The sequence below is a fragment of the Cetorhinus maximus genome, chromosome 32, assembly GCF_964194155.1.
Source record: "Cetorhinus maximus chromosome 32, sCetMax3.hap1.1, whole genome shotgun sequence".
In the NCBI taxonomy this organism is placed as follows: Eukaryota; Metazoa; Chordata; class Chondrichthyes; order Lamniformes; family Cetorhinidae; genus Cetorhinus; species Cetorhinus maximus.
In genome coordinates this window covers 17,210,963-17,235,472 of record NC_135910.1, presented here as the reverse complement: position 1 = coordinate 17,235,472, position 24,510 = coordinate 17,210,963, and the positions used below count along the sequence as shown (strand labels likewise).

At 39.7% G+C, this 24,510-nt stretch overlaps 1 protein-coding gene across 2 annotated transcripts in view; it reads right to left on the bottom strand.

Annotated features, from left to right (window-relative positions):
- The window catches only part of LOC144671361 (alpha-actinin-1-like), a 106,178-nt gene that overhangs the window by 52,192 nt on the left and 29,476 nt on the right, over nucleotides 1–24,510 (bottom strand). For both annotated transcript variants that reach the window (XM_078533219.1, XM_078533220.1), the window contains exons 2-5: nucleotides 10,103–10,217; nucleotides 7,788–7,907; nucleotides 2,144–2,230; nucleotides 460–547 (exon numbers count right to left, since the gene is read on the bottom strand). In XM_078533219.1, the coding sequence (XP_078389345.1) occupies nucleotides 460–547; nucleotides 2,144–2,230; nucleotides 7,788–7,907; nucleotides 10,103–10,217 (410 nt within the window). The remainder of the gene's footprint in view (nucleotides 1–459; nucleotides 548–2,143; nucleotides 2,231–7,787; nucleotides 7,908–10,102; nucleotides 10,218–24,510) is intronic.

Genomic DNA, 24,510 nt, shown 5'->3' with positions numbered 1-24,510 from the left:
AGAGAAAAGGCTAATTAAGGCACAGGTCAAAACTCAATGGATACAATCATGCTCAGCCAAAATGACCAAATGGGCAACTGAACTGGGAGTGCTCGATTCCAAACACTGGAGTTTTTTTTTTTAAAAAGGACTTTTACAATTGAAATGTAGCCTTCCTGATTTTGGGAGCTAATAAAGTTTAAGGAAATGCATATTGCATACAGCACTCTTACCACCAGCAGTGGAAGTTAAGTGCACCCAAGTGCTCAAATGAAGGGCAACTATCAATAGTTTGCTGTAGAGCTTAAATGAACATGAGCATCGATAAAGACTTAACAAATAGGTCAAAATGACAACCATCAAAACTGGTTGTGAAAAAAATGACCAGTGCAAGTTCTGTTATTGGAAATCTGTCCTTCCGATTCAAGCACAAATTAGTTTTCTCCTGTCACTACAGAAAATTAGGTGATAACCCATTACCTGATGTGGAAGTTCTGCACATTTACATTCTTGTATGGTGCAGTCTTCCTCTGGCACCACAGCAGCAATCCCTCCTTCGCAGAGGTCTCTGGAAAAGAAAAGTTTTTGGCAATAGTAAGGAACAAATCAGAAGTGTTGAACTCTCAAGCAGCCCCAGAGCACTTTACAGCATATATCACAGAACAAAAAGCACCTTAAAAAAATACACCGAGATTAGCAACTCTGCACACAAAACAAAATTGCTACCTGGAACCATCTGGTTTTCTGAAGTTTACAGACCCCACAGGACATTCTGCATTCAACACCACCTGGCTCACAATGATTACTTCGAAATATGACCCTGACGGGAAGCAATTTCTCAACCTGGAATGTGGATGGTCTCATTGTAGGAAGATATACCTGTTTAGCTACAATAAAGATCACTAACTCACCAAGGTCTACTGTGCCCAAGTTAATAAACCACTACTTACTGAATGTACAGATCAACAGCTGTGATCTCTCAGCACTACATTGCTGCCAGTGGAAAGTTTAGTTTTAGAAGATATCAAACAAGATCAACCAGCATACCTCTCAGGTGTCAAGAACCTTTAAAAATCTATGTAGATCAACTTCATGTCAGTTGACATGTAGTCAAAAACAAGCAAAGACAACAGCATCCACACTGGAACACCAGTCCTTAAAACAATTGATAATTAATAAAATAAGATAAAAGCAAAATACTGTGGATGCTGGAAATCTGAAACAAAACCCAGAACGTGCTGGAAAAACTCAGCAGGTCTAACAGCATCCGTGGAGAGAAAGAGTTAATGTTTGAGCCCGTATGACTCTTCTTCAGAGAACTGATAATTAATCAATCTGTCTGATGCAGTCAGAAAGGCCATTTATCTTTAATCCTCACATCATACTCAACCACATTTGAAGTTACTTGATCCTGTTGGTGAAAGTAATTCAAATGGTCTTTTACTTCTGTTTCAAAACAGTTTTAAATAGAAATTTGCTTAATTGGCGAATTCTGCAGAGGGATACTTTTCCATTTTGGCACCAATTGCCCAAGTAAAGCATTTACATCAGCTACAATGTGGGTAATGCTCCATCTAAGTTGTGCAGCAATCCACAATGTACCGAGCACTGCAACAAATGGGCTGCACACAGGACAATAAAAGTTAGAGGCAACAATGATCATCGGTCAGTTGTACAGTAAGGTTATTGCTAGTGTTCCCTTCATTCTTTGTAGGGCAATGAGAATTCTTTCCATATCCTGCAACAGCCAAAGTCTGACAAAAATTTACCAACTTACACAGAATTATGGACAATCTCATCCAATGGGCTCTCTCAACATGAATGGAGTGGAAGCTATCTCAAAGTTTTAGAAATCTCCAGATTTAACAAGGCAAAAGAGTCAAAATCTCCATCTGCCCAGGCTGGATTTTAAACTAGGTCCTGGAAATTACTAAGAAGAATGTGCTAAACCACTGCGCTGGCCGCCTTTGGGACATTTTAACACGTAGTTTATACATGCCCGAAACAAACCACAAACAGTTCATTTTCAATTCTAAAACCATGCATGATGTTCAGAGTAGCAGAAAGAATTCAGCTCCCATGTGCACAATAATCAAGCTATGAATTCAGATCCATAGATGGTCACAATAAGATTCCATGCTTCAGAAACAAAATCTATTCTTACCTTCAACAGATATGTCTTGAATAGCAAAACGAAGGATGATAGTCCAGATCATACCCAGAGTCATCTTAACATTCCCATCCACAATTTCTGGGAAAAAAAGGCATGAACAATTTGAAAGTTGTGCAGCTTTCCTTCATCTTCAAATAAATTAATCTCAGCTGGAGCACAATTAGTTAATATTGCTAAGATATATAGAATATCCTTACACATCACTTCCATTACAGGTTAAACACAAACTCTCCATTTAAAGCAAACTGTGCAATAGAATCACAAGGAAATTAGGAAAGCCTCAATCCTTATAGAAGAGGATTTCTTTAATCCAGAGTCACATTATGTCCTTAAATTGTTCCTAAGTGCTCCATGACACTGACGTACAGTTACAGTAAAGTCCTGCCTTTCGCAACTTCCTTGTTCACGTACTTGCTTACCCGGGCTGTACTTTGTATGCCGCATTGCCTATCGCGTGAGCAATGTTAGCTTATTTCTGTTTCTTTCCTCATGAAGACAGCAGCCAGGATGAAGGTATGGAACTCGGGGGGAGAGAGACTGCGAGGTTCTTGAGCAAATTGATATAGGGAGTGACAAGGTTTTAGAGGTGTTGGCAGGCTTTAAAGTGGACAAATCTCCAGGCCCGGATGATTTGTGTCCCAGACTGCTGAAGGAGGCAAGAGAGGGGATCGCAGGGGCTCTGACCCAAATTTTTAATTCCTCGCTGGCCACAGGGGAGGTGCCAGAGGACTGGAAAACAGCTAATGTGGTTCCGCTATTTAAGGGTTGTAGAGATAAGCCAGGGAACTACAGACCAGTGAGTCTCACGTCAGTGGTAGGGAAACTATTGGAGAAAATTCTGAAGGAGAGGATCTATCTCCACTTTGAGAGGCAAGATTTGATCAGGGATAGTCAGCATGGCTTTGTCAGAGGGAGGTCATGCCTAACAAATTTGACTGAATTTTTTGAAGTGACCAGGTGTGTAGATGAGGGTAGTGCAGTTGATGTAGTTTATATGGATTTCAGCAAAGCCTTTGACAAGGTCCCACATGGGAGGTTTATAAAGAAGGCAAATGCACATGGGATACAGGATAATTTGATAAGGTGGATTCAAAATTGGCTTAGTTGTAGGAGACAGAGGGTGATGATAGAAGGCTGCTTTAGTGACTGGAAGCCAGTGTTCAGTGGTGTACCACAGGGATCTGTGCTGGGTCCCCTATTATTTGTCATTTATATAAACGACATAGATGACTATGTGGGGGGTAGGATTAGTAAGTTTGCGGATGACACAAAGATTGGCCGGGTGGTTAACAGTGAGGTTGAGTGTCTTGGGTTACAGGAAGATATAGATGGGATGGTCAAATGGGCAGATAAGTGGCAAATGGAATTTAACCCTGAAAAGTGAGAGGTGATACACTTTGGAAGGAGTAATTTGACAAGAAGGTATTCAATGAACGGCATGGCACTAGGAAGTTCTGGGGAACAAAGGGACCTTGGTGTGTGTGTCCATAGATCTCTGAAGGCAGAGGGGCATGTTAGTGGGGTAGTGAAAAAGGCATATGGGACACTTGCCTTTATCAATCGAGGCATAGATTACAAAAGTAGGGAGGTCATGTTGGAGTTGTATAGAACCTTGGTGAGGCCACAGCTGGAGTACTGTGTGCAGTTCTGTTCGCCACATTATAGGAAGGATGTGATTGCACTGGAGAGGGTGCAGAGGAGATTCACCAGGATGTTGCCTGGGATGAAACATTTAAGTTATGAAGAGAGGTTGGATAGACTGGAGTCGTTTGCATTGCAGCAGAGAAGACTGAGAGGCGACCTGATCGAGGTGTACAAGATTATGAGGGGCATGGACAGGGTGGATAGGGAGCAGCTGTTCCCCTTAGTTAAAGGGTCAGTCAAGAGGGGATACAAGTTCAAGGTGAGAGGCGGTTGGTGGTGAGAGGAATTTTTTTTACCCAGAGGGTGGTGATGGTCTGGAATGCACTGCCTGGGAGGGTGGTGGAGGTGGGTTGCCTCACCCTTTAAAAAGTACCTGGATGAGCACTTGGCACATCATAACTTTCAAGGTTTTGGGCCAAGTGCTGGTAAATGGGATGAAATAGGTAGGTCAGGTACTTCTCACGTGTCGGTGCAGACTCGATGGGCCGAAGGGCCTCTTCTGCACTGAGAGATTCTGTGATGACAGAACAGAGACTCAACATGTTTTAATGGGGAAATGGTGTCGAAGTCTCTGGAAGCAGATTCCTTCCATTAGTCCTGACCATGAACATTTGATTTTTTTTAAAAAAAAGCACCTTTCCTACAGAGGTGAGACATGGTGCCCGGAATGGTTGCAGCTGAAATGCAGCCCAAATGGAGAGAATAACTTGGAAACGTCCAAATCTCTCAGTCCAGAGCTGCAACAACAGCTCAGTTCAATTTTGAAATGTTCACCGATTTTGTCTACCAGCTCTGAGGCGGCTCATTTTCTTCTTTAATGAGGATTGTCTCTTTAAAATTTCCAATACCTGGGGAGAATTTTACACCCTCTCCCGCCCACAGGATTTTTCAATCTCAAAGTCAGACTTTTGAGTGGCTCACCCAATTTTGAGGCTCTGTGCCCACCGCAACAGGGCTGTAAAATTCCACCCCATGTCTTGTATTGCTCAGAGGCGTCCCCCCATCTGTTGTATACAGGTGCTGTACCACAATTTGCTGTAGAGTAACTACATAGACCAATGCTGCCCCCTCATTCCTGGAACCTAATTGACTCCCATTGAAAAGCATGTTAACCATTCACGATTTTGCCATTTGCGAGGTTTCACAGGGATGTCACCCGTGAACAGCAGGAATTGGCAAGTATGTAATAGTAATGTTCTCCACCCCCATATGAAGAACCTTAGAGGGGTAGAGAAAAGCAGGCTTTCCAGATGGATAGTTAAACATTGGTATTCAGTTCAACAGTTGAAAAGGTCTGCAACAGGTCACCATCCCATATTAGAATAGCATTGACTGGGCAGGGGGGCGGTTTGCAGAGAAACAAACCAAACTCAAGGAAATCTAATAAACAGTGCAATGCAAGTTCGTAATGCAAGAATGATCAAGCCTGATTCTGGCTCAATTACACCAGAAATAAAATATGCATTCTGAAGCAGTTTTAGCTCAACAGAAGGGAAAGGGAACAGTAAGCATGTTGAAAACAAACATTGGAATTATAGCTAAAAATAGTCTATCACATCTGCATCGGATTACGAAAACTCTATTCTGGCTTCACTCTAACGTGAACATATTCTAAAGTGGCATTTGATTGCATTGTTGAAAGCAACATCCTTTGAGATTTTAGACCAAGAATACACTGCCCGTCACTGTGGCTGCAAGAACAATGATGTCAGGCAGTGCATTCCATCCGAAATTATTGCATGAAAATGTTTCTCATCACTACCCATGGTTTTTTGTCAACCATCTTAAAAATTGGTGCCCTCTGAATATCGATCCTTTAGCCTTTAGAAGTAGTTTAATTATCTAAATGCATCATGATTTTATAATATCAAATTGCTACCCACATAATTAAATTACTCATTACTGGAACTATTCTAGCAAATTTTCTCCGTACCCTCTCCAAAACCTTCATATTCTTCCTAAAGTGTGATGCCCAGAATTAGATACAATACTTCGGTTGGGGCTGAACTGAGTGTTTTATATTTAGTTTGTATAATGTGCTCTATAATGCAAGGCCTATCTTCCTTTTTTGGCACTGCTAAGGGGCAGTCTTTAAAGAAATTCCCCTCCAATCCAAAAATCCAGACATGAGATATTACAGGTTTTTGCCTAAAATATATTGTCAATAAATCACTGTTAGACCATTATGTAAAATCAGATTACTTTGTTCACTTTGCTGACATTTTACAGCTGTAACTTAACCATTACCTGCACCAGTAATTTACTTTGACACACATTGCAGACATACATTCCAGTTTGAATCAAATTGTATTCAAAGTTTGCAGAAAAACATCTGGAAATCATACAGGACTAAACTTGTGAAATGTTTCAATAACCAATAATAGTTTGAGATTTAACTTTATTCTGTAATTGTTTTGGTATCATCCTAGTGTTTGTATAATATCAACTAGTTTTCCCTACAGTTGCCTTTACTGACTAGTAAGTCACAGCGACTACAGTTTTAAAGTGCGTTCCAGCCCACTTCCAGAGAAACCGCTTCGAAGAGAGACGTATCAGCTGGTTTCTAGGCAACAGAAACTGGCATCAATCGGCATAGTGAATTGTTAAGCCAGAGCATATTCTCACATGCAGGAGGTATGAATTTAGCACCCATTTTAATTAGTGAAGTCAGCAGCTCAAATCCTTGAACAGTGATCAAATAAAACTAGTCTCACATGATTAGTGGAGCTAAGTAACTTTTTTTGCTCCTCTTTTCCCCTCCAGTTACACTTTATAGAAATTACTTAGAAAAAATCCAGTTGCAACCTTAACTGAATTTGTGTCTGTAGCCAATTAGTTAAAAATAATCAAGATACCAATAATGCATAAAAGATGCATCCAGGAGAGCCAATGATTTAGTAGGTAAGCATAGTGATATTGTGTTTCATTTTTAGCAAGTGGTACGTTCAATTTTAGTGAGAATGATCATAAAAGTTATACAACTGGCTTCTCAGTGCATGAGGACAACAGAAATAAACCAGGGTTCCTGATCATTTGTGACGATATGATGAGAACAGGATCATGTAGGGTGATGACAACACAGCTGAATATCTGCCAGCAGTATACCGTTTAAGCTTACATGAGAATGGCCACTTGGACAAGGTACGTGCTTTCATCAGTGCCTAGAGCCATTTGTCAATACCCGACTCCCCAAAGGAATTCACAAAGCAGAAGTCAGGAATATGACTGAATACTCCCCTCTTGTCTGGATGAGTGTAGCTCCAGGATCAAGCAAACATTCAAGAAGCTCACCACCATCCAGGAGGAAACAATCCATTTGATGGTACCCCGTCCACCACCTTCAACATTCACTCCTATCACAGGTGCATCGTGACTGCAGAGTACACCATCTACATGATGCACTACAGCAACTCGTCTAGGCTCCTTCAACAGCACCAGATTCATGACCTCTACCACTCAAAAGAACAAGGACAGCGGGCACACGGATGGGACCACTGCCTGCAAGCTCCCCTCCAAATCACACAATCCTGACTTGGGAATATATCACTATTCCTTCACTGTTGCTGGGTCAAAGCCCCGGAATCCCTTCCCAACGGCATTGTGGGTGTACCTACACCACATGGACTGCAACAGTTCAAGGTTGCAGTTCACCATCACCTGAGAGCAATTAGAAATAGGCAAAAAATGCTGACCTTGCCAGTGACAACCACATCCCATGGATGAACAAGAGCAGGGGTGAGAGAACTATGGAAAAATAATATGCTAAGCTATCTAGAGCCAAAAGTCACCTGGTATGTCATGGTTAAGGTTGGTATTCAACATCATGACTGGCAAGCCCCATTGTCTGGGCTGCATGTACCAATTTTAAGTTAACTAAAAATCAAGAAACAATTTTCTTGAAAAGATTAATGAACACATCCAACTCCATGCAAATTGGTAAAAACCCATTTCTTCATGGACACATCACATACATGTAAATACTTTTTCTTACCTTCTGCTCCAATGGAAACCAACTTCACTCCCTTGCTTGCAATAAAATCCAGCGCTTTGTTGACATTGTTTATTTTATGCACCCTCATTTTTCCACGCTCTGGTTTAGGCAGTCGCTCTCCTAAAGCGAGAAAAGTTTGTATATTTGCTTTTATTTTGCATGAAATTATATAGCCATAATTCAGAGAACCTGCTTTAGGTTGAAATTCCAGTAGTACTTGCATTAAAATACTTTAAAAGTTTCAGATCGTTCATTTGATGGTTTAAAAATTAAGGACTTAACATAACATAGATAACTGCAAACAAGCAGCAACAGTGGGGAAACTCATGAAAGTCTTGCAAACTAATACCATCAATATTCAAAATTAAGACTTTGCCTGGGTTGGAAGCTTCGTAGGTAAAGCTGATGGTGAAGAGGACAGTGAAGACCTAGGCATCAGAGAATGATACCAGCAGGAAAATTCCAGGATATTTGGACAAATGGAAAAAAACTTCAAAACATCGCCTCAGCTGTTCTGACTGCACTATTTGGAATGCGGGAGTGTGCATTAACATTTGCATACAAGCAGATTCCAGCTTTTATCCGCTGATTAGTTTATTCAAATACGTCATATCAAATCTGTTAAACATGATCACAATTCAAATATACCTGCTCAAAAAAATTGTGGTGAGCAGAATCTGATGCTGAAATAGTTTATTCAGCAAGGAATTAAACTATACAAGAGGGTTCCAGCTTCAATCCCCAATCTATGCCAAGTTAATTAACCTCAGCTGTGGTGGCAATATTTCTACAAATGATCCCTATCCAGTGCCCCAACTAGAATTATGTACATGCGGACAACTGGCCATGACAGGCTCGAGCCTGGCTCTGATGCCCCCAACAAGTCTGACAATACAAATCGTTGAAGCTCAAACAACAACAGCCACAAGGTATAGGAAGGGATCCATGAGATCCAACTTAAGATAAGTTAAAATTTTCAAGACATGGGGAAGTGGAGAGAAAAAAAAACAAAGCCTGCTAACCAATCCTGCAAGAAAAAAAATGAAACCCTCATGGATTGAATTCTGTCTATGCAACATGGGTGGTAAAGAATCACAGGAAATTTATTTAATTCTCTCCTAGCTCCTATTTTTTCCCTCTATTCCTGAAGAGCTGGGGTTAATATTTGTGTAAGGTAGCTTGCATTGCCTCAAAGTGGCCATTTTGCAAGTGCAACTGTTAACATTCTGCTATTCCCAGAACAGGAACTTGGCCAATATTTCCCTTGGGCGTGCAGATAACAACTGGCCAAGATCAGCTATCTTGGCATTGACTTAAGTATGCAAACTCACTGAACCATCCAGAAGAAGGAAAGAAATGAAGTTCAACAAGTCCTTACAAAAAACTGCTTTAAAAAAAATTGAGACTCCAAAAATCCCAGAAGCAGAATGAAATTATATTGCATCAGAGTCCAGGTTTGGTATTTAGTTTAACTGGATTATTAATTACACTGACAATGTCACAAACAACAACATTAAATCTTCACTTTTCAAAATGAAGAAATTAAGCAGACTTCAAAATGAAAAATTATATTCACAATTCAATTCTAAAAAGTAAACCAACTGGATATCCTGAATCTTTAAGAGGTGTTCTTTTGCCCTGCAGGGATCATGTTTTAAATTGTGGAGCTCACACTGTTGCCATACAAATATGATCCAAGTGATTATAAAACCTACTGTTGGATGGTTAGCTCTCCTGCCTATATCAAAAATTAAGTAATGCTTTAAATGCTGCATTGTGCATTGACTGAGTGATTTCATTGCAATTACAGGCCAAGTGAACGCATGAAATGATCATGGAATGCAAGTTTTGGATATTTGTGCTTCAGAAATTATTCAGACAAAACTTTAAGAGTAAAGAGTTGTAAAAAAAATTAACATTGGAATCATGTTTTTATATTTGAAGATTAACTTTTACCATCTTTTTCTGCTGATTAAATTTTGCTTAAACAGGAAATGCTCACATCCTTTGAACTTGGAACTCCTAAGCCTAACAGCATAAACATGACATTGTAACAAGCCTAGGCATGATTTACCTTCAACTATGCACATCAAGTTAATTCCCTCAGAATATCAACCTCAATAGCTTTTAGGCCAGTCTGAAGGAGGTCAATAAAAGAAAATAAAAATATTTCAAAATGCAAGGTGGAGGAAAAATTGTGGCCATTTTTTTTTTAAAGTGGTAAAGAGGCATTCTTGTATCTTTGGGTGAAAAGGAATGTTGGCCTAAAACATTTTTTTTTAATATTCACATTTGCAGAGTGTGCACCTCCTCACCTGAAATCACCTCTAGTAGCAGCATAAGTTTAAGTCCATCTCTGAAATCTTCTTCAATTACTTCAATCTGTGTCCCAGCCTTCCGCAAATGAGAGTTGCACCATGCTGTAAATGTCTGCAAAACAAACAAAACTATATTCAGGCCAATTCTGGAAATAGTGGGGAACCAAGGGACTAGTGAAAATGAGGAATTTTAATTTCTATGGTGCTATTGCCTTATCGGGGCTAAAAGCTGACAAATCCCTGGACCAGGCAGTGATTTGGAGAGCCAGCTGGTGAAGGATAGTACTGGAATCAAATTTTTACTCAGTTTTACATTTACTCACAAAATGAAACATTACAAGCATACATCTTGCAACTTAACCATATCACAGCTTCAATAATGGTCTCTTTATATAGGTGCTCAAGTGAAACCACAATTGCTGCCCTCTACATGCATTCAATTAAATATTATACAATGGCCTGCATTAAGGTTTTAAGAGGTAGTTGGAGATAGTGGATGCACTGGTTTTGATCTGAGAATTCCCTAAATTCTAGAACAGAATCTGTGGGTTGGAAGGTAGCAAATATGACCCCACTATTCAAGAAAGCAAGGAGAAAGAATAGGGAGCTATAGGCCAGTTAGCCTAACCTCAGTAGCAGGGAAAAGGCTAGAATTTATAGAAACATGGTAACGGAGTGCTTAAAATCATATTTGATAGTAACAGATTTATGAAAGTGAAATGACTTTATTTGAGGGTCTAACAAGCAGGGTGATGGAACTAATCGATGTAGTGTATTTCAATTTGCAAAGGGCATTCAATAAAAGGTTGCAAAACAGATTATTATACAAAGTTGGGGTTCTGTTAGCATAGATTGGGGATTGGTTAATCAACAGAAAACAGGAGAGAAATAAACAGTTTCAAGTTTGCTACTGTAACTAGCAGGGTATCAAGGATTTGTGCTCAGGCCTCAGCTATTTACAATCTCTATCAGTGACTTAGATGAGACAATTGAGTGTAACATAACATGTTCGATACAAATTTAATGGGAAAGTAAGCTGTACAGGACAATGCAGAGGGGGCTGCAATGAAATATAGTCAGCTTGAGTGCCAAGAATGTAGCAGATGGAATATATATGGTAAAGTGTGAAGTTATCCACTGTGGAAAGAAAAACAAACAGAATCTTTTAATTAAGACTGGAAAAGGTTATATTCAGAGGGTCCTGATGTCCTTGTACAAGAAAAAGTTAACATGCAGATACAGCAAGCAATTAGGAAAGCAAATGGCATGTTGGCCTTTATTGCAAAGAGCTGAGTACAAGTGTAAAGAAATCAAAGTGCAATTAAATAGGGCCCTGGTGATGCCACAACTGGAGTAGTGTATACAGTTTGGCCTCCATGCCCAAAGAGGGATATACTTGCCTTAAAAGGAGAGCAAAAAGGTTAACCAACCAGATTCCTGGGATAAAGGGGGTTGTCGTATAAGATTGAGTAGAATGGGCCCATACTCCCGAGCATTTAGAAAAATGAGAGGTGGTGATCTCATCGTTAGAAATTAAGGGGATTGACAAGATGGTGTCGGAGAATATCTCTCCTGGTTGGGGAGCTTAGAACTAGGTCACAGTCTCAGGATAAGGAATTAGCCATTTAGGACTGAGATAAGGAGAAATTTCTTCACTCAACCAAATCTTTGGAATTCTCCACCCGAGAGCTGTGGATGCTGTTTGTTGAGTAAATAAAAATCAGATCAACTGATTTTTTTGGATACCAGTGGAATAGTGTGGGAAGGCACCTTTGAGGTAAATCAGCTGTTAGCTTCTTGAATGGCAGAGCAAGCTTAAGATACCAAATGGCTCACTCCTGTTGCTGCTTAAGTCGTGAGGTGGTAACCCAAGTGATCAAAACTTCTAATCCCTGCTCATGTGGATTATTTTCCCACAAGCAACTTGGAAAAAAGGTTTTGCACGTATATAGCACTTTCACTACCTCAACATTTCAAAGCACTTTACTTCAAGACTTTTAAGCTTCTCAATTTGTTCTTTGGATGTGAGCCAGAGCTCATTTATGATCCATCCTTAGTTGCCTTTAGATGGAAATGATGGGCCTTATTTCATACTAAGTTTCTTATAGCTAAACGGCTTAAGACACTTCAGGAGGACAGCAATTGAACCCAACGTTGCAAGAGTGGAGTCATGTGTAGGCCAGGACTAATGTGAATGGCAGATTTCCTCCACGAAGAGAGGCAAGTTAGGTTTTTGCACCAATCCAGCAGCTTTAATGGTCAATTTCCTAGTAAGTTTAATTGGCAAATTGGATCCAGAATTGGCCGAGTGGCAGGAAGCAGAGGGTGATGGTCGAGGGGTGTTTTTGTGACTGGATGTCTGTGCCCAGTGGGGCTCCACAGGGAGCAGTGTTGGGTCCTTTGCTGTTTGTGGTATATATAAACGATTTAGACTTGAATGTAGGAAGGTTGATCAGTAAGTTCGTGGATGACACAAAAATTGATGGGGTGGTAAATAGTGGAGAATAGCCTTAGATTACAGGAGGATATGGACAGGCCGGTCAGATGGGCTGATCAGTGGCAAATGGAATTTAATCCAGATAAGTGTGAAGTGATGCACTTGGGCAGGACAAAAGTCACAGGAGTACACGATGAATGGTGGGACCCTGAGGAGTACAGAGGATCAGAGGGAACTTGGTGTGTATGTCCACCAGTCCCTTAAGGTAGCGGGACAGGCAGATAAGATGGTTAAGGCAGCATATGGGATGCTTGCCTTTATTAGCCGAGGTAGAATATAAGAGCAGGGAGGTTATGCTAACCAGCCTAAAGCGCTGGCTAGCCCACAGCTAGAGTATTGCAGCAGTTCTGGAATCTGCATTATAGGAAGGATGTGATTGCACTAGAGAGAGTGCAGAGGAGATTTCCCAAGATGTTGCCTGGGCTGGAGAGTTTTAGTTATGAGGAGAGATTGGATAGACTGGGGTTATTTTCCTTGGAGCAGAGGAAATTGAGGGGGGACATGATTGAGGTGTATAAAATTATGAAGGGCATAGATAGGGTAGACAGGAAGGAACTATTTCCCTTGGTGGAGGGATCAATAACCAGGGGGCATAGATTTAAGGTAAGGGGCAGGAGGTTTAGAAAGGATGTGAGGAAGAATTTTTTCACCCAGAGGGTGGTGGGAATCTGGAACACTCTGCCTGAAAGGATGGTAGAGGCAGAAACCCTCATAACATTTAAGTAGTATTTGGATGTGCTCTTGCAATGCCATGGCATACAAGGCTATGGGCTTAGTGCTGGAAAATGGGATTAGAATAGTTAGGTACTTGTTTGACCGGCACAGACTCAATGAGCTGAAGGGCCTTTTTCTGTGTTATAGACCTCTACGACTATGACTCCATTTGCCATGGTGCTACTGGAAACTTATGATCTACAGAACTGTAATGTGACATTCACCAGAGAACATAGAAATAGTTCCCTGGTTTATAAGCTCACAGCACATGACTCATATTGAAGTCCAAAAAGCCTTTGCGTCAAAGATGAAAGTAATATCATTGCACATGGACTTTTTACATAGAATATACAGGGCAAACAGGCCATTTGGCCCAAACAGTCCAAGCAGTACTTATGCTTCACTCAAAACCTCCTCCCATCCTTCCTAACTAATCATCAGCATAACCCTCTTCCCTTCTCCCTCATGTGCTTATTAACTTTCCTTCAGCAATTCACACCATTCTCTGGCTAAAGTTTCTCCTGAATTCCTCATTTGATTTCTTAGTGATTTATTTTGAGAGCCTCCAATTCTTCTTCCCACTGTCTATTCTTTCAAAATCTCAATTTTAAGTACTTCTAATAGGTAACCTCCTCAGCCTCCTCTTTTCTAGAAATAAAAGACACCCAGCCTGTTCCTTTCCTAATAGGTATAACGCTGAGTTCTGCTACCATCCTTGTTAAACTTATTTACACCCTCTCCAGTGCCTCCATCTCTTTTTATAAGTGGTTCGTGCCAAATTCCTGGCAAAATTCTGTATATACTGTAAATTTTTCACAATATAAGTATTTCCATCTCAATAGTCTTTAACCATTGTTGCCACTTATAGGCTACCACAGTTAAATGCACAAAGGCGCTATTGAAACAGATAAACCCATTTAACTAAGGTCTGCAGATTTGTACAACTTTCCACATAGGTCAATGACTTCTGGAAACTTAATTTTAATCCTACAGTCTCTGTACAGTTCTGAGGTTGATTATTTTTGGCGAGAATTGCAGACTAGAGTCTAGGAGAACTGTGTTTTCATTTATTACTGTAACCTCAGATGAGTGCCAATCACAGACCGACAGCACATAATTAGCATCTTATCAGTTTTATGTACCAAACAGCTATACAGTGAAACTGATCAAGAATATGCACAATAAGGGATCACCTACATCTTGTTAGTTTCTTAAAACAGTCCCAAGAATTCCAAAAAAGTGAACTAAAAATAAAGAGAATGCAAAGTGCTCATTGGAACACCAGTTATAGTCAGCAAATTGTGAGTATTGCTGAAAGGAACAAACATGACTGAGGTTTGTCTTGTACTCATCAGGACACTCGCAAGAAGCCCAAGATAAGGGGGAAAACAACAATTTATACTGTATGTGAAGAGAGAGCTGATTGGTTGGCAAATGGCATTGCCATGGAGAATGCACCACTGATGGTGACTGACACTTAACTACCAAGCATTGTTTGAAATTTAAACCAGGCAGCTTGACCCTGATATTCCTCAGGGCAATGCCTTGACCAGAGTTAGCAAAAGGCTGTCACTTGTTTTGTTTAGCTGAAACAGACGCAATGTACGTACATGTCCTTTGTCTGCAAAGAACAGGGCCCTGTGTATTAATATATGTAGCTTCCAGTACATGCAAATGCACCACACTAGAAGCTTGACTGACCATCTTAAATTTGTCAGTGTAATTCTTAGCACATTGAGGATTATTTAGCAAATGTTGTCCAATCGTAGAATCACATATAACGTTGCACACTGTTTTGAGTTTTGCAAGCATGGGATACGGTCTGTGCCCTGCACGGTGCAAACAGCAGCTGGGACATGGCATTTGATACGATCCACCAGTCTTTGGGGTATATGGCCTATGTACCTTGCATCACACTGGCACTGAAATTCATATACCACATTACTCATTTGTGTGATAGGCAGAGCATCTTTTTGGTTTGATGGCAGCATTCTGTTAGTGGCGAATATCACTCGTGCTACTGCATAGTAGCAACATGAAACAGCTGGCTTCACTGGTTACTCAAAAATTTGAGACACCTTGCTCTTCCAGGGTAATCTCTGGTAGACTGGGCACTTTTCAGGGCCTTAGGCCCGTTCATGAGATTGCATGATATACAACATGATTTAAATCAGGGTAGCCATTACCCTGCAGGATGTCTTTGCATCCTACTTCAGAATCAAGCTTGCATGGTGAGCAAATGGCTTGGGCCCTATTTACAAGGTTGCTGATAAAGCCATTCTTATAGCGTGTAGAGCTATAAGAATCCCAACGTGTATTTTGATCAGTGAAGGTAGCTTGCAGTAAACCATGATAGAGAATCCCCTGGTAGATTTCTCAGCTAGTACGTCAAGGAAGGGGAGTTCATTTGACTAGGGAACAGCATTATTTTGCAGATAATCAAGATGAATATGGCAATACACAACCAGATCAATCATGCCTCATTGAGCTCAAGCTCAAGTTGGGAGACAGGTTTTTTTTTTGCAAGGTGGAGGTCAGTGGTAGAATGGAAGCAAACATGGACATGTTGATAACAAGAAAAAAAGAGGAAGTTGGAGATGGCCTAGCCCTAGACAGTATGTAGATCCCAGATGTGGCAAGGCCTTATGATGGAAGGAGCAAAGGAATGGAGTTTCCACCCAGAATACCATTTATAAACTTATTTTCTTCAAAGTTATAACCAGGAATTTTGAGTGACAGGGTGAGATTTGAAGGAGTAGAATGGAATTAGACATGTGATAGGTAAAAATTTACATATCAACAGTTAACTGAACTAACGATACAACTAATTTGTTGTTAAATTCAACAAGCTTAAACCGAACACTGTTCTACAGCTTAAATTCAACTGCAAAGAACACCATGTTAGAGCATCAGTCCTCCAAACAACACTCACCAGCCCTATGAACCATGTTCGAAGTAAATCCCCATGGCTACACAAGCAATTTCTTCATACAGGCATGCATCTGTACACATTAATCCTTACAAAACAGAGCCACCATCAGATCAGAGCAAACAAAGGAATGCCATTGTTAACAGAAAATGTAGCAAATTCAAGCCATTTATTATAATTTACACAGACAGCTAGAAGGATCATTTGCTCATTTCATCTACACTTAGACTGTTCAGCTTCCACTCAAACATTCTTAGGTGCTGAGATCACAGATTTTAGTTCTTACAAGTGTAACCAGCACAGCTTGCATACTTTTACTCATGCACACACCCACACCTTGAAGTGCAGTGTTCAGGAGCCATAAAATTTAAGAAGGATATTTTGTACTTCTTGATTGGATAAAGGGCAATAAAGATTGTGTCATGTCAGATCATAATTCCACATGGCAATTTTGCCACGTCACTACTCACATTGGTACAGCATCCTATGAGTGACTATTGCATCAAAATGCAAGTAGGGTTTTATGATAGAAAGCAAATGTTAATGATGCTGAAGATGTTAAGTAGCTTTACCACTAATTCATTGGTCATTTCTAGGTACAACATGGTTAAGATACAGTTTTGGTCGAGTGAGTGGGCAAAACTATTACAAATGCATTTCATTGTGGATGAGTGTGAAGTCACCTACTTTGGACCCAAGATAGATAAACTGGAATATGTTCCAAATGATGAGAAACTAAGAGCTGTAGAGGAGCAGAGATTTGACAGCCCAAGTACAAAAAAACTAAATCAGCAGACAGGTACATCTTTCAACTGCTTTATATAGTGAAGGCAAAGGGTAGAAAGTTATGCTTCAATTGTTTACAGCCTTGGGCCAATGCCACTAGAGAAAGTATTTAGTTCTCAGAACCACACATCAGCAAGTATGCATTGGTCTTGGAGAAGGGGTGCAGTGTAGATTTATTAGAATACAGGGCTGAGAAGGTTAAATGATGAGGCCAAGTTGCACAAACTTATCTTTTCTCCTCTTTGGAATGATCTGATTGAAATGTTGATCATTGAAGGATTTAATAGTTTCTTTTCATCTACCATATTTCCTCTACTGGGGAAACAACAAATGGGCATAGTCTTAAAATTAAAGTTATTCCATTCAGGAGCAAAATCAGGGAGCACTTTTACACTAGAGAAATTTGGAATTCATTATCCACCCTCAGACTGTGGATGCTACAACAGCCAGAGTTCAGACTGTGATAATTTTACTGAACAAGGGTATCAAAGGATATGGATTAAGGATACTCCATATCTTTGGAGAGTTTCAGATCAGCCACAACCTGATCAAACAGCGAGACAGGTTCAAATGGCCAACTAACCCTCCTAATAAATTGAGGGTATCCTTGTATTTTAAGCATGTTATTGAGTTGCATTTTCAAAATCAAGGTTGTTACTTCAAGAGTAGCCCCTCAAAGCAATGGAACATTTTTTGAGCATCTGTACAGAAAGTCTGACAATGTCAACTAATACTTGCCCAGATGTAAAATTGTGCAAATCAGTGGTACTTCATCAATATTAGCTCAATAAGGCAGCTTATAAATCAAGGATTTATGTTTAGCCAACAGCCAAGTGAGGAGCATTGTTTGGTGAGGCCAAGTTATGGAAACCAGGAAGGTTCAAGCTTCAGTATTCAGCCAAAGGAGCAGTTGAGTGCTATTACTGACCTCTGGTGTCCCTCTGTTTGGGAGTCCTATTTCTATCCAGTCACCCACATGTGGGGCTGTTGGTTATGGACAGCACTGGGTTGGTTATGAATAGGATTGGGCGAATCTGTAATCCCTGCCAAACCAGGAAGAAGGCAGCAGTGCAACTCACTGCCCAGGTGCTCATGAACATGTATGTACAGGACAGTTTACAATTACAATTTATTTTCCTTCAGTGTCATTGTACAAGAGGTGGTTCCAAGCTGGCAAACAGCAAGTTTTTCTTGCCCAGTGAAGAGTGATTTAGCACAGAGCAACTGAGGCACCGTATACAGCAATAAACAATTAACATTTAAAAACATTGCATTAAATCCATGCTTAAACTTGTGAAAAATAGATATAAAAATAATCCTGTCCACTATATGATCACTACTATTCCAGTACAATTGGAGAAATCCATTTCTAACTTATGCTAACTTTCAGCAGTAGTCATGTGCTGTATTAAGAAATCACTAACTTTGCTTTTAAGCCAAGATCTGAAAAAACACAACTTTCCATATACAGAAGTCCAAAGGGTACATGTACAAAGAAAGTTACTTTCTATTACAACTCCACTGGTCATAAGCCAATGTCCATTATTAATTGGAACCCCCACTACGATTTGGCTATCCTAACTACTGTGTCTAGTCAAAAACCAGCAGGTGCTCCTTATTAAAGGCAAAACAAATAGCAACCGTATCTGGAGCTTTAAAAGCAGTGACTGTCAAATAATGCAAGTGCTCCTGAAGGACTGAGTTTTCTGCTTTTGTTCTTGTAAGCTGGGGCAAGTGGTCAAGTTTAAAATTTGTTAAATGAAGTGGATCCACGTTTTTGGAGTTCAAGCTAAAATGGTATAAATTTAGAAGTATTTGCTTTAGGGGCAGTGGGTCTTATGGGTGTGTTCTGCATAAAGTGAAGCTATTAGCAGACCTTTATAAGAATTCCAAATTTTTTCCACAGTTTCTCTTTCAGGGCTCAACCAAACTGTTAATTTTAAGTCTGTGTAGTTTTGCATGAAAAAACAATTTGTTGAAGAGTTTTACGCTGTATATCTGTAACTAAGCTCAGACTGATAAAGATGCAAGACCCGCAAGGCCCCAGGTTAATAAAAACTATATTCTATTGAACAGCTTCCTCTGTCCCAATACCTGCAATGAACCTTCTGCAAATAAGTTCCAAATGCAACATGCAAGAATAAACCTCAAAATGACAAAGGCCTATAACCAGGGAACAACCAAACACCAGAAGTCATATTTGCTGGCTTACCAAAACAGAAAATGGCAAATTTAAGAAATTCCATTGCAATTCTCCCATTATACTGTACACATGATTGTTTCCCAGCAGTACCAGCTGCCTCTGCATATCGTCTTTCATGCAATTTTGATTTCCAACTTCAGATTCTTGTACTTTTCACTTGGACATATAATCACAAAACAATTTCAACTAGATCTGAAGAAGAGTCATACAGACTCAAAACGTTAACTGTATTCCTCTCCACAGATGCTGTCAAACCTGCTGAGTTTTTCCAGCTATTTTTGTTTTTGTTTCAGATTTCCAGCATCTGCAGTATTTTGCTTTCAACTAGATTATTGCAGCTGATACAAAAAAATGTGGACGCTTCTAATCAAATGGATTGAAGATAAAGCACCTTCAAAAGTAAGTCAACTTGATACTTGAGATCTTATATTCATAAAAGACAACTCGTCAGGCAACTGTTCCAATATTAATTTTGCTAGGATGCTTATACATGAAAATGTTAAAAGATTTACATATCAAACCTTGCTGAGTTCCCAAAACAAAAAAGTCAATTTGCTTGGAAGTTAAGCTCTTCATCTTCTGCTGAGGTCTATTGGTATGAGGTCTATTTGAATTAGATAAGCATGGATCATTTGAAGATGCAAACAAGATTCCCTCAGATGGAATTCAGTAGTCAATTTAAAATGGTTACCAAAGAGAGTGAAGAGGGGGGTCGGAGAAATTTCTTTATGCAGGGAGTTGCTAGAGCATGAAATGCTTTGCCACATGAAGCAGTTGAGCCAGAGATTTTGAATCTTAAGGCAAGAATAGGCAGGCATTTGAGCATAGCAAGATACAGAGCTGTAGGGATACAGCAGAGTGTGGGATTAGTTTTGGATTATTCTTTCAAAGAGACAGCAGACAATGGGTTAACTAGCCATCTTCACAGCTGGAAATTTCCATGATCCTATGATAAATTGGATATTAGACGTTAGACCACAATTGTGCAATTTGAGACATTATGCATAAACTATACATGACATGTACTAACCTATGTCACCTACATCAGCATGTAAATACTAAAAAGGGTAAGTGAATGTTGATTTTGAAAAATATACAGAAGTAGCGGCCAAGCCAAATTTCTTGCATTCAATCTTGAAGACTGCTGAACAGCTGGATATAACTGTTTGTAATCACCCATGCATGTCCTTTATTCATTTCAATGATGGGAAGTTTAACAGATATTTAAGTGCATAAATCCAAAAAAGGTAACTCAAAAGGGATAGTAAAAAGCAATGAGTTACTTTGGGCAGGGAGGGAGGAGGACGAGGACACGTTGCTTCTTATCTCTGGTTACTGGATCACTAGCTTTCTATGCCCTGTATTTTAATGTTGGATCAATAAACTACAATAACCTGTAGCATCACTATTGTACAATATTGGCTAGTTAGAATACTTCAGTCCAGTAAACAGTCTTTCTAGACTACCTAGAGCTTAAAGATTTTAGACATTCAAATTATATGCTTGGCATTCCCTCGCTCACTTAACACAACTGTGATAAAGTTAACTGTGCACCATTAATATGTTACCCACGCCCAGGCTCAACTTCACTCCAACAGTATTTCTTCAAACATTAATAGGTAGCATTTTCCTCTTTCTGAACCAAAATTCCTACTCCTAAACAGAAATTGCCATCTAAACTAAGTGATTCTAACAGTGCTTTTCAAAGCCATATTGTGGAGCCACATTTCAGATTTACTGTATAGATTAAGATTCATAGGCCTCATCTTTCTATTCAAGCACTCTTGATCAAAAGTACACATTTTCAGTGGAGTCTACTCCCACAGCATACCTAACGCTCACTGAGTTACATTTGATTTGTGTCCATTATTATTCCTTTTTCCTTCCACTATTGCTTGGTTTGCCAGTTTGTTGCACCCTGCAACTTACGGTTAAAGCATCAGCCCTCCATATTGCTCTTCTCCTGTCTGTGTACCATCACAGAACCAGCTTGAATTAGCTCTTTCCTCCCACAATCCCAGCCATCGAGGACGCCTTTCATGCATAGGTCACTTTCCCATCTCAGCAACAACAGTTTTAAAAGAACTAGTTGGCTTCCTTCTCCCTCTACAAGGTAATTTTCAGGCAACAGGTCACAAGCTCACCATCCCTTGAAACACACATCTTTCAATGAGATTTTCAGGCCCTGGGTCACATTTTACCCTCACCAAGGCTGATTCCTAACATTCACCCACTTTCTCCCACCACCCCACCCTCAAGTAGTTTCCCCAGCTTACCCTCCCCCTTGAATTTTCACTTTTTTTCTTCCCCCTCACTATCCTCTTAATACTGCTTGACCTGAATACTACATTTAGCCTCAACCTCCCAACTGAACCACTTTACTGTACCACACTCATGCAGCAATTCATACACTTGATATCTAGGCTTGCAGGGTCATACGTTTCCACCATGTGCTAGATTAGGAGAAAGTCTTAAATTTGTTAAAATGATGCAGAGGTTAGAATCTGCAGTGCAATGCTAGAGGATTAAAATTTGCAGTGGCAGTGGGTAAAGAGCATATTTGCCTAGTGTCTTTTCCCTGCCTCCAATAGTCTACTTCCCTTCCCAATGCCTTCCTTATTTACATAAGCAGGCTGACTGTATGCACAAAGTATGTGCACTTCCTCAATTATTTGTACAACATAAATACCTAGTTTTTTGTAAATGACATTATCTTCAGTGAAATATTTACTGCACAGCAGTATTACGTGGTCTACCACCTAGCATCAATGTGCATCTACATATTCTTGTAGAAGCTAAAGGAGGGATGGGCAGGGAATTTTTATTAATGTTCCTATATGGTATCATAACATGATCGAAGTGAAGACGAGAAAAGGTCAAGTATTGAGTCACCTTTTAGCTAAATGATTTTACAGCTGACTCAACTTCAGTCATGCAGATAACACTGACCCGCTACAGCCACTCCCAGGTAATGCTTCAAGGAGATTGCCTTATAAGGCTACGCTGCAGTATGCTCTGCTGCAAAACTAAGTTATTACATAATGTAGGTGTGGCATACCAGATGTCACTCGTGACAGTCTGCTTGTATGTTCGAAAGCATTTTAGCTGCAATCAACAAGATTTCATGACATTTTACAGAAAGCAGGCAATCCAATACATGTACTTATTTACAAAGATGTACCAAAAGTTTCAAATCCACATTCACAACCTCTCTATCTAGTACTTGTAGAGTTGCAAAAATGCCATGCATCTTGTAAATCAATTTAGCAGGCTCTAAATTCCATCTGTAAAGCAGATTAGACAATCCCACTGGTGGCAAGTCAAGCATTCACTGAACTCAAGGTGGATACAAAGCTATTTTACAACAATAATACTGCACATAATTACAGCAGACCAGGAAAATGATATATGGCTCCAATTACTGTCTACTTACAAGTAGAAAAAGCATGTGATGAAACTGTTATAGATTGCTTATACATGTCATTTACTTTCGGGTGGTGCAAGGGGAAGGGTCAATAAGTTACCAGTAAAAACTACTTGGCAAGCAGTAATGTCTCAAAAAATGACAGGAAACTGAGAATAACTGAACTGCAAGATAGATTCCTCAGTTTACGCACAATCCTAGCCAAGCAAATAACAGATCTGTCTTTTGAACTTGCCTTAACTAACAACTTCTTGGTTATAGCTTATCACAGTTAAGTAACTTCACTAATATATTTATTTCAGAAGAGTCACTTATGCCATTTGAAAATTCACCCACGTAAATGCTGGCCAATTATTAAGCTTCCCCAGTTGAAATCATCTCGCAAAAGCTACAAGGTCAGTATTAGATTTCCGTGGATCCAGTTTAAAAAGTATCCATACTCATTCTAGCAAGATTTCTCTCAAAGAACTACAATACTGAGGGAGTAGGGGGAAAATGCAACCACTATATTCACATCATTAGGTAAAGAGTGACTTTCCAGACTCCAATCTGATCCTGTGATTTTGTTTTGGTAATTGAGAATCATGTATTAAGTGACAAAAATATTAAGACATGCAAATCAGTTGTGAAAAGTACATTTTACTGTAATCAAGTGCCCTTATTTTAATAAGTCATAAATTACTTTGCAAAAAAAATTCAGTGGCCCAAGGTAAACTTTATATTAATAAAAAGTATAACATCCCTGGAAACGCTTCTCAAAGCAGAGACAGGCCCAACTAGATGTTGGACAAAATCAAATTGCCTTACAAAATGAACAGCTGTAGACAGACTCTCCACTAAAGAATCCAGAAGAAATGTCTATCAGTTCCAAAGGGAAAGCTCAATTGAGAATGACATTGCAGCCAACTGGTTTCTTTCCAAACAAATCAATATCCCCAGTTTCCCTACCCCCTCCCACCCCCTTTCAAATTGTTTAAGGTAATCATGCAAGCAAATTTTCCAATTATCCATACTGTTTTCTCCATTAGATGCATGCATCTGGCTTTGAATTATTTACCCAGGGTAACGTCCTAGAAGTAACACCAAGGAAATTCAGACAATAAGATCCTCATATGCGAGAGGACAGCATTTCAGATCTGTCCAAGAAAAGAGAATGGAATGAAGATATTTAGGGTCAGTGATTCCTCTAACCAAAAGAAACAGATTTACTTATATACCCATTTATATTTTATTAGTTCCTCCCAAGTTCACTACCTCAAGGGGTGGTTCTGTTCCCATCTTTAGTGACAAAACATTGCTGGAAAAAATGAACAGCCACAGTACCATTTGGTTTTGGTCAATATCAGGTGGAATTACTTGATTACTCATCTGGAGATACCTTCGCCAACAATGGGGAATTCTACAGCCAAACAGCAGCTGCAAAAATTTGAATCAAGGGAACAGAGCTGGATCGTATTACGGAAAAGTGTCTAAAAGTGCTAGCATTTCCTCTGGCTCGAAGTGCTTATTCCTCAAGAGTTGCCTTTTCCTTTACTCTTGATGCTGGCCAAACTGAACCACCTATAGTAACAAGCAGATTCAAATTTGAACAGGCTGGAAAAGATCTATTTAGAAGAGCAAAGCAGTTTTCCCAGATGTCCTGGTCAATAATTGTCCTACAACCAACAGCACAAACAGATTATCTGGTCACAACCACATTGCTGTTTGTGGAAACTTGTGCATAAACTGGCTGTTGCTACTTACAAACAGGGCTTAGCCTTCATTAACTGAAGTATTTTGGAGCACCCTGAGGTCGTCCCGAGGTTGTGAAAAGTGCTATACAAATGCAAATTTCTCTTTTATGTCACTTAGT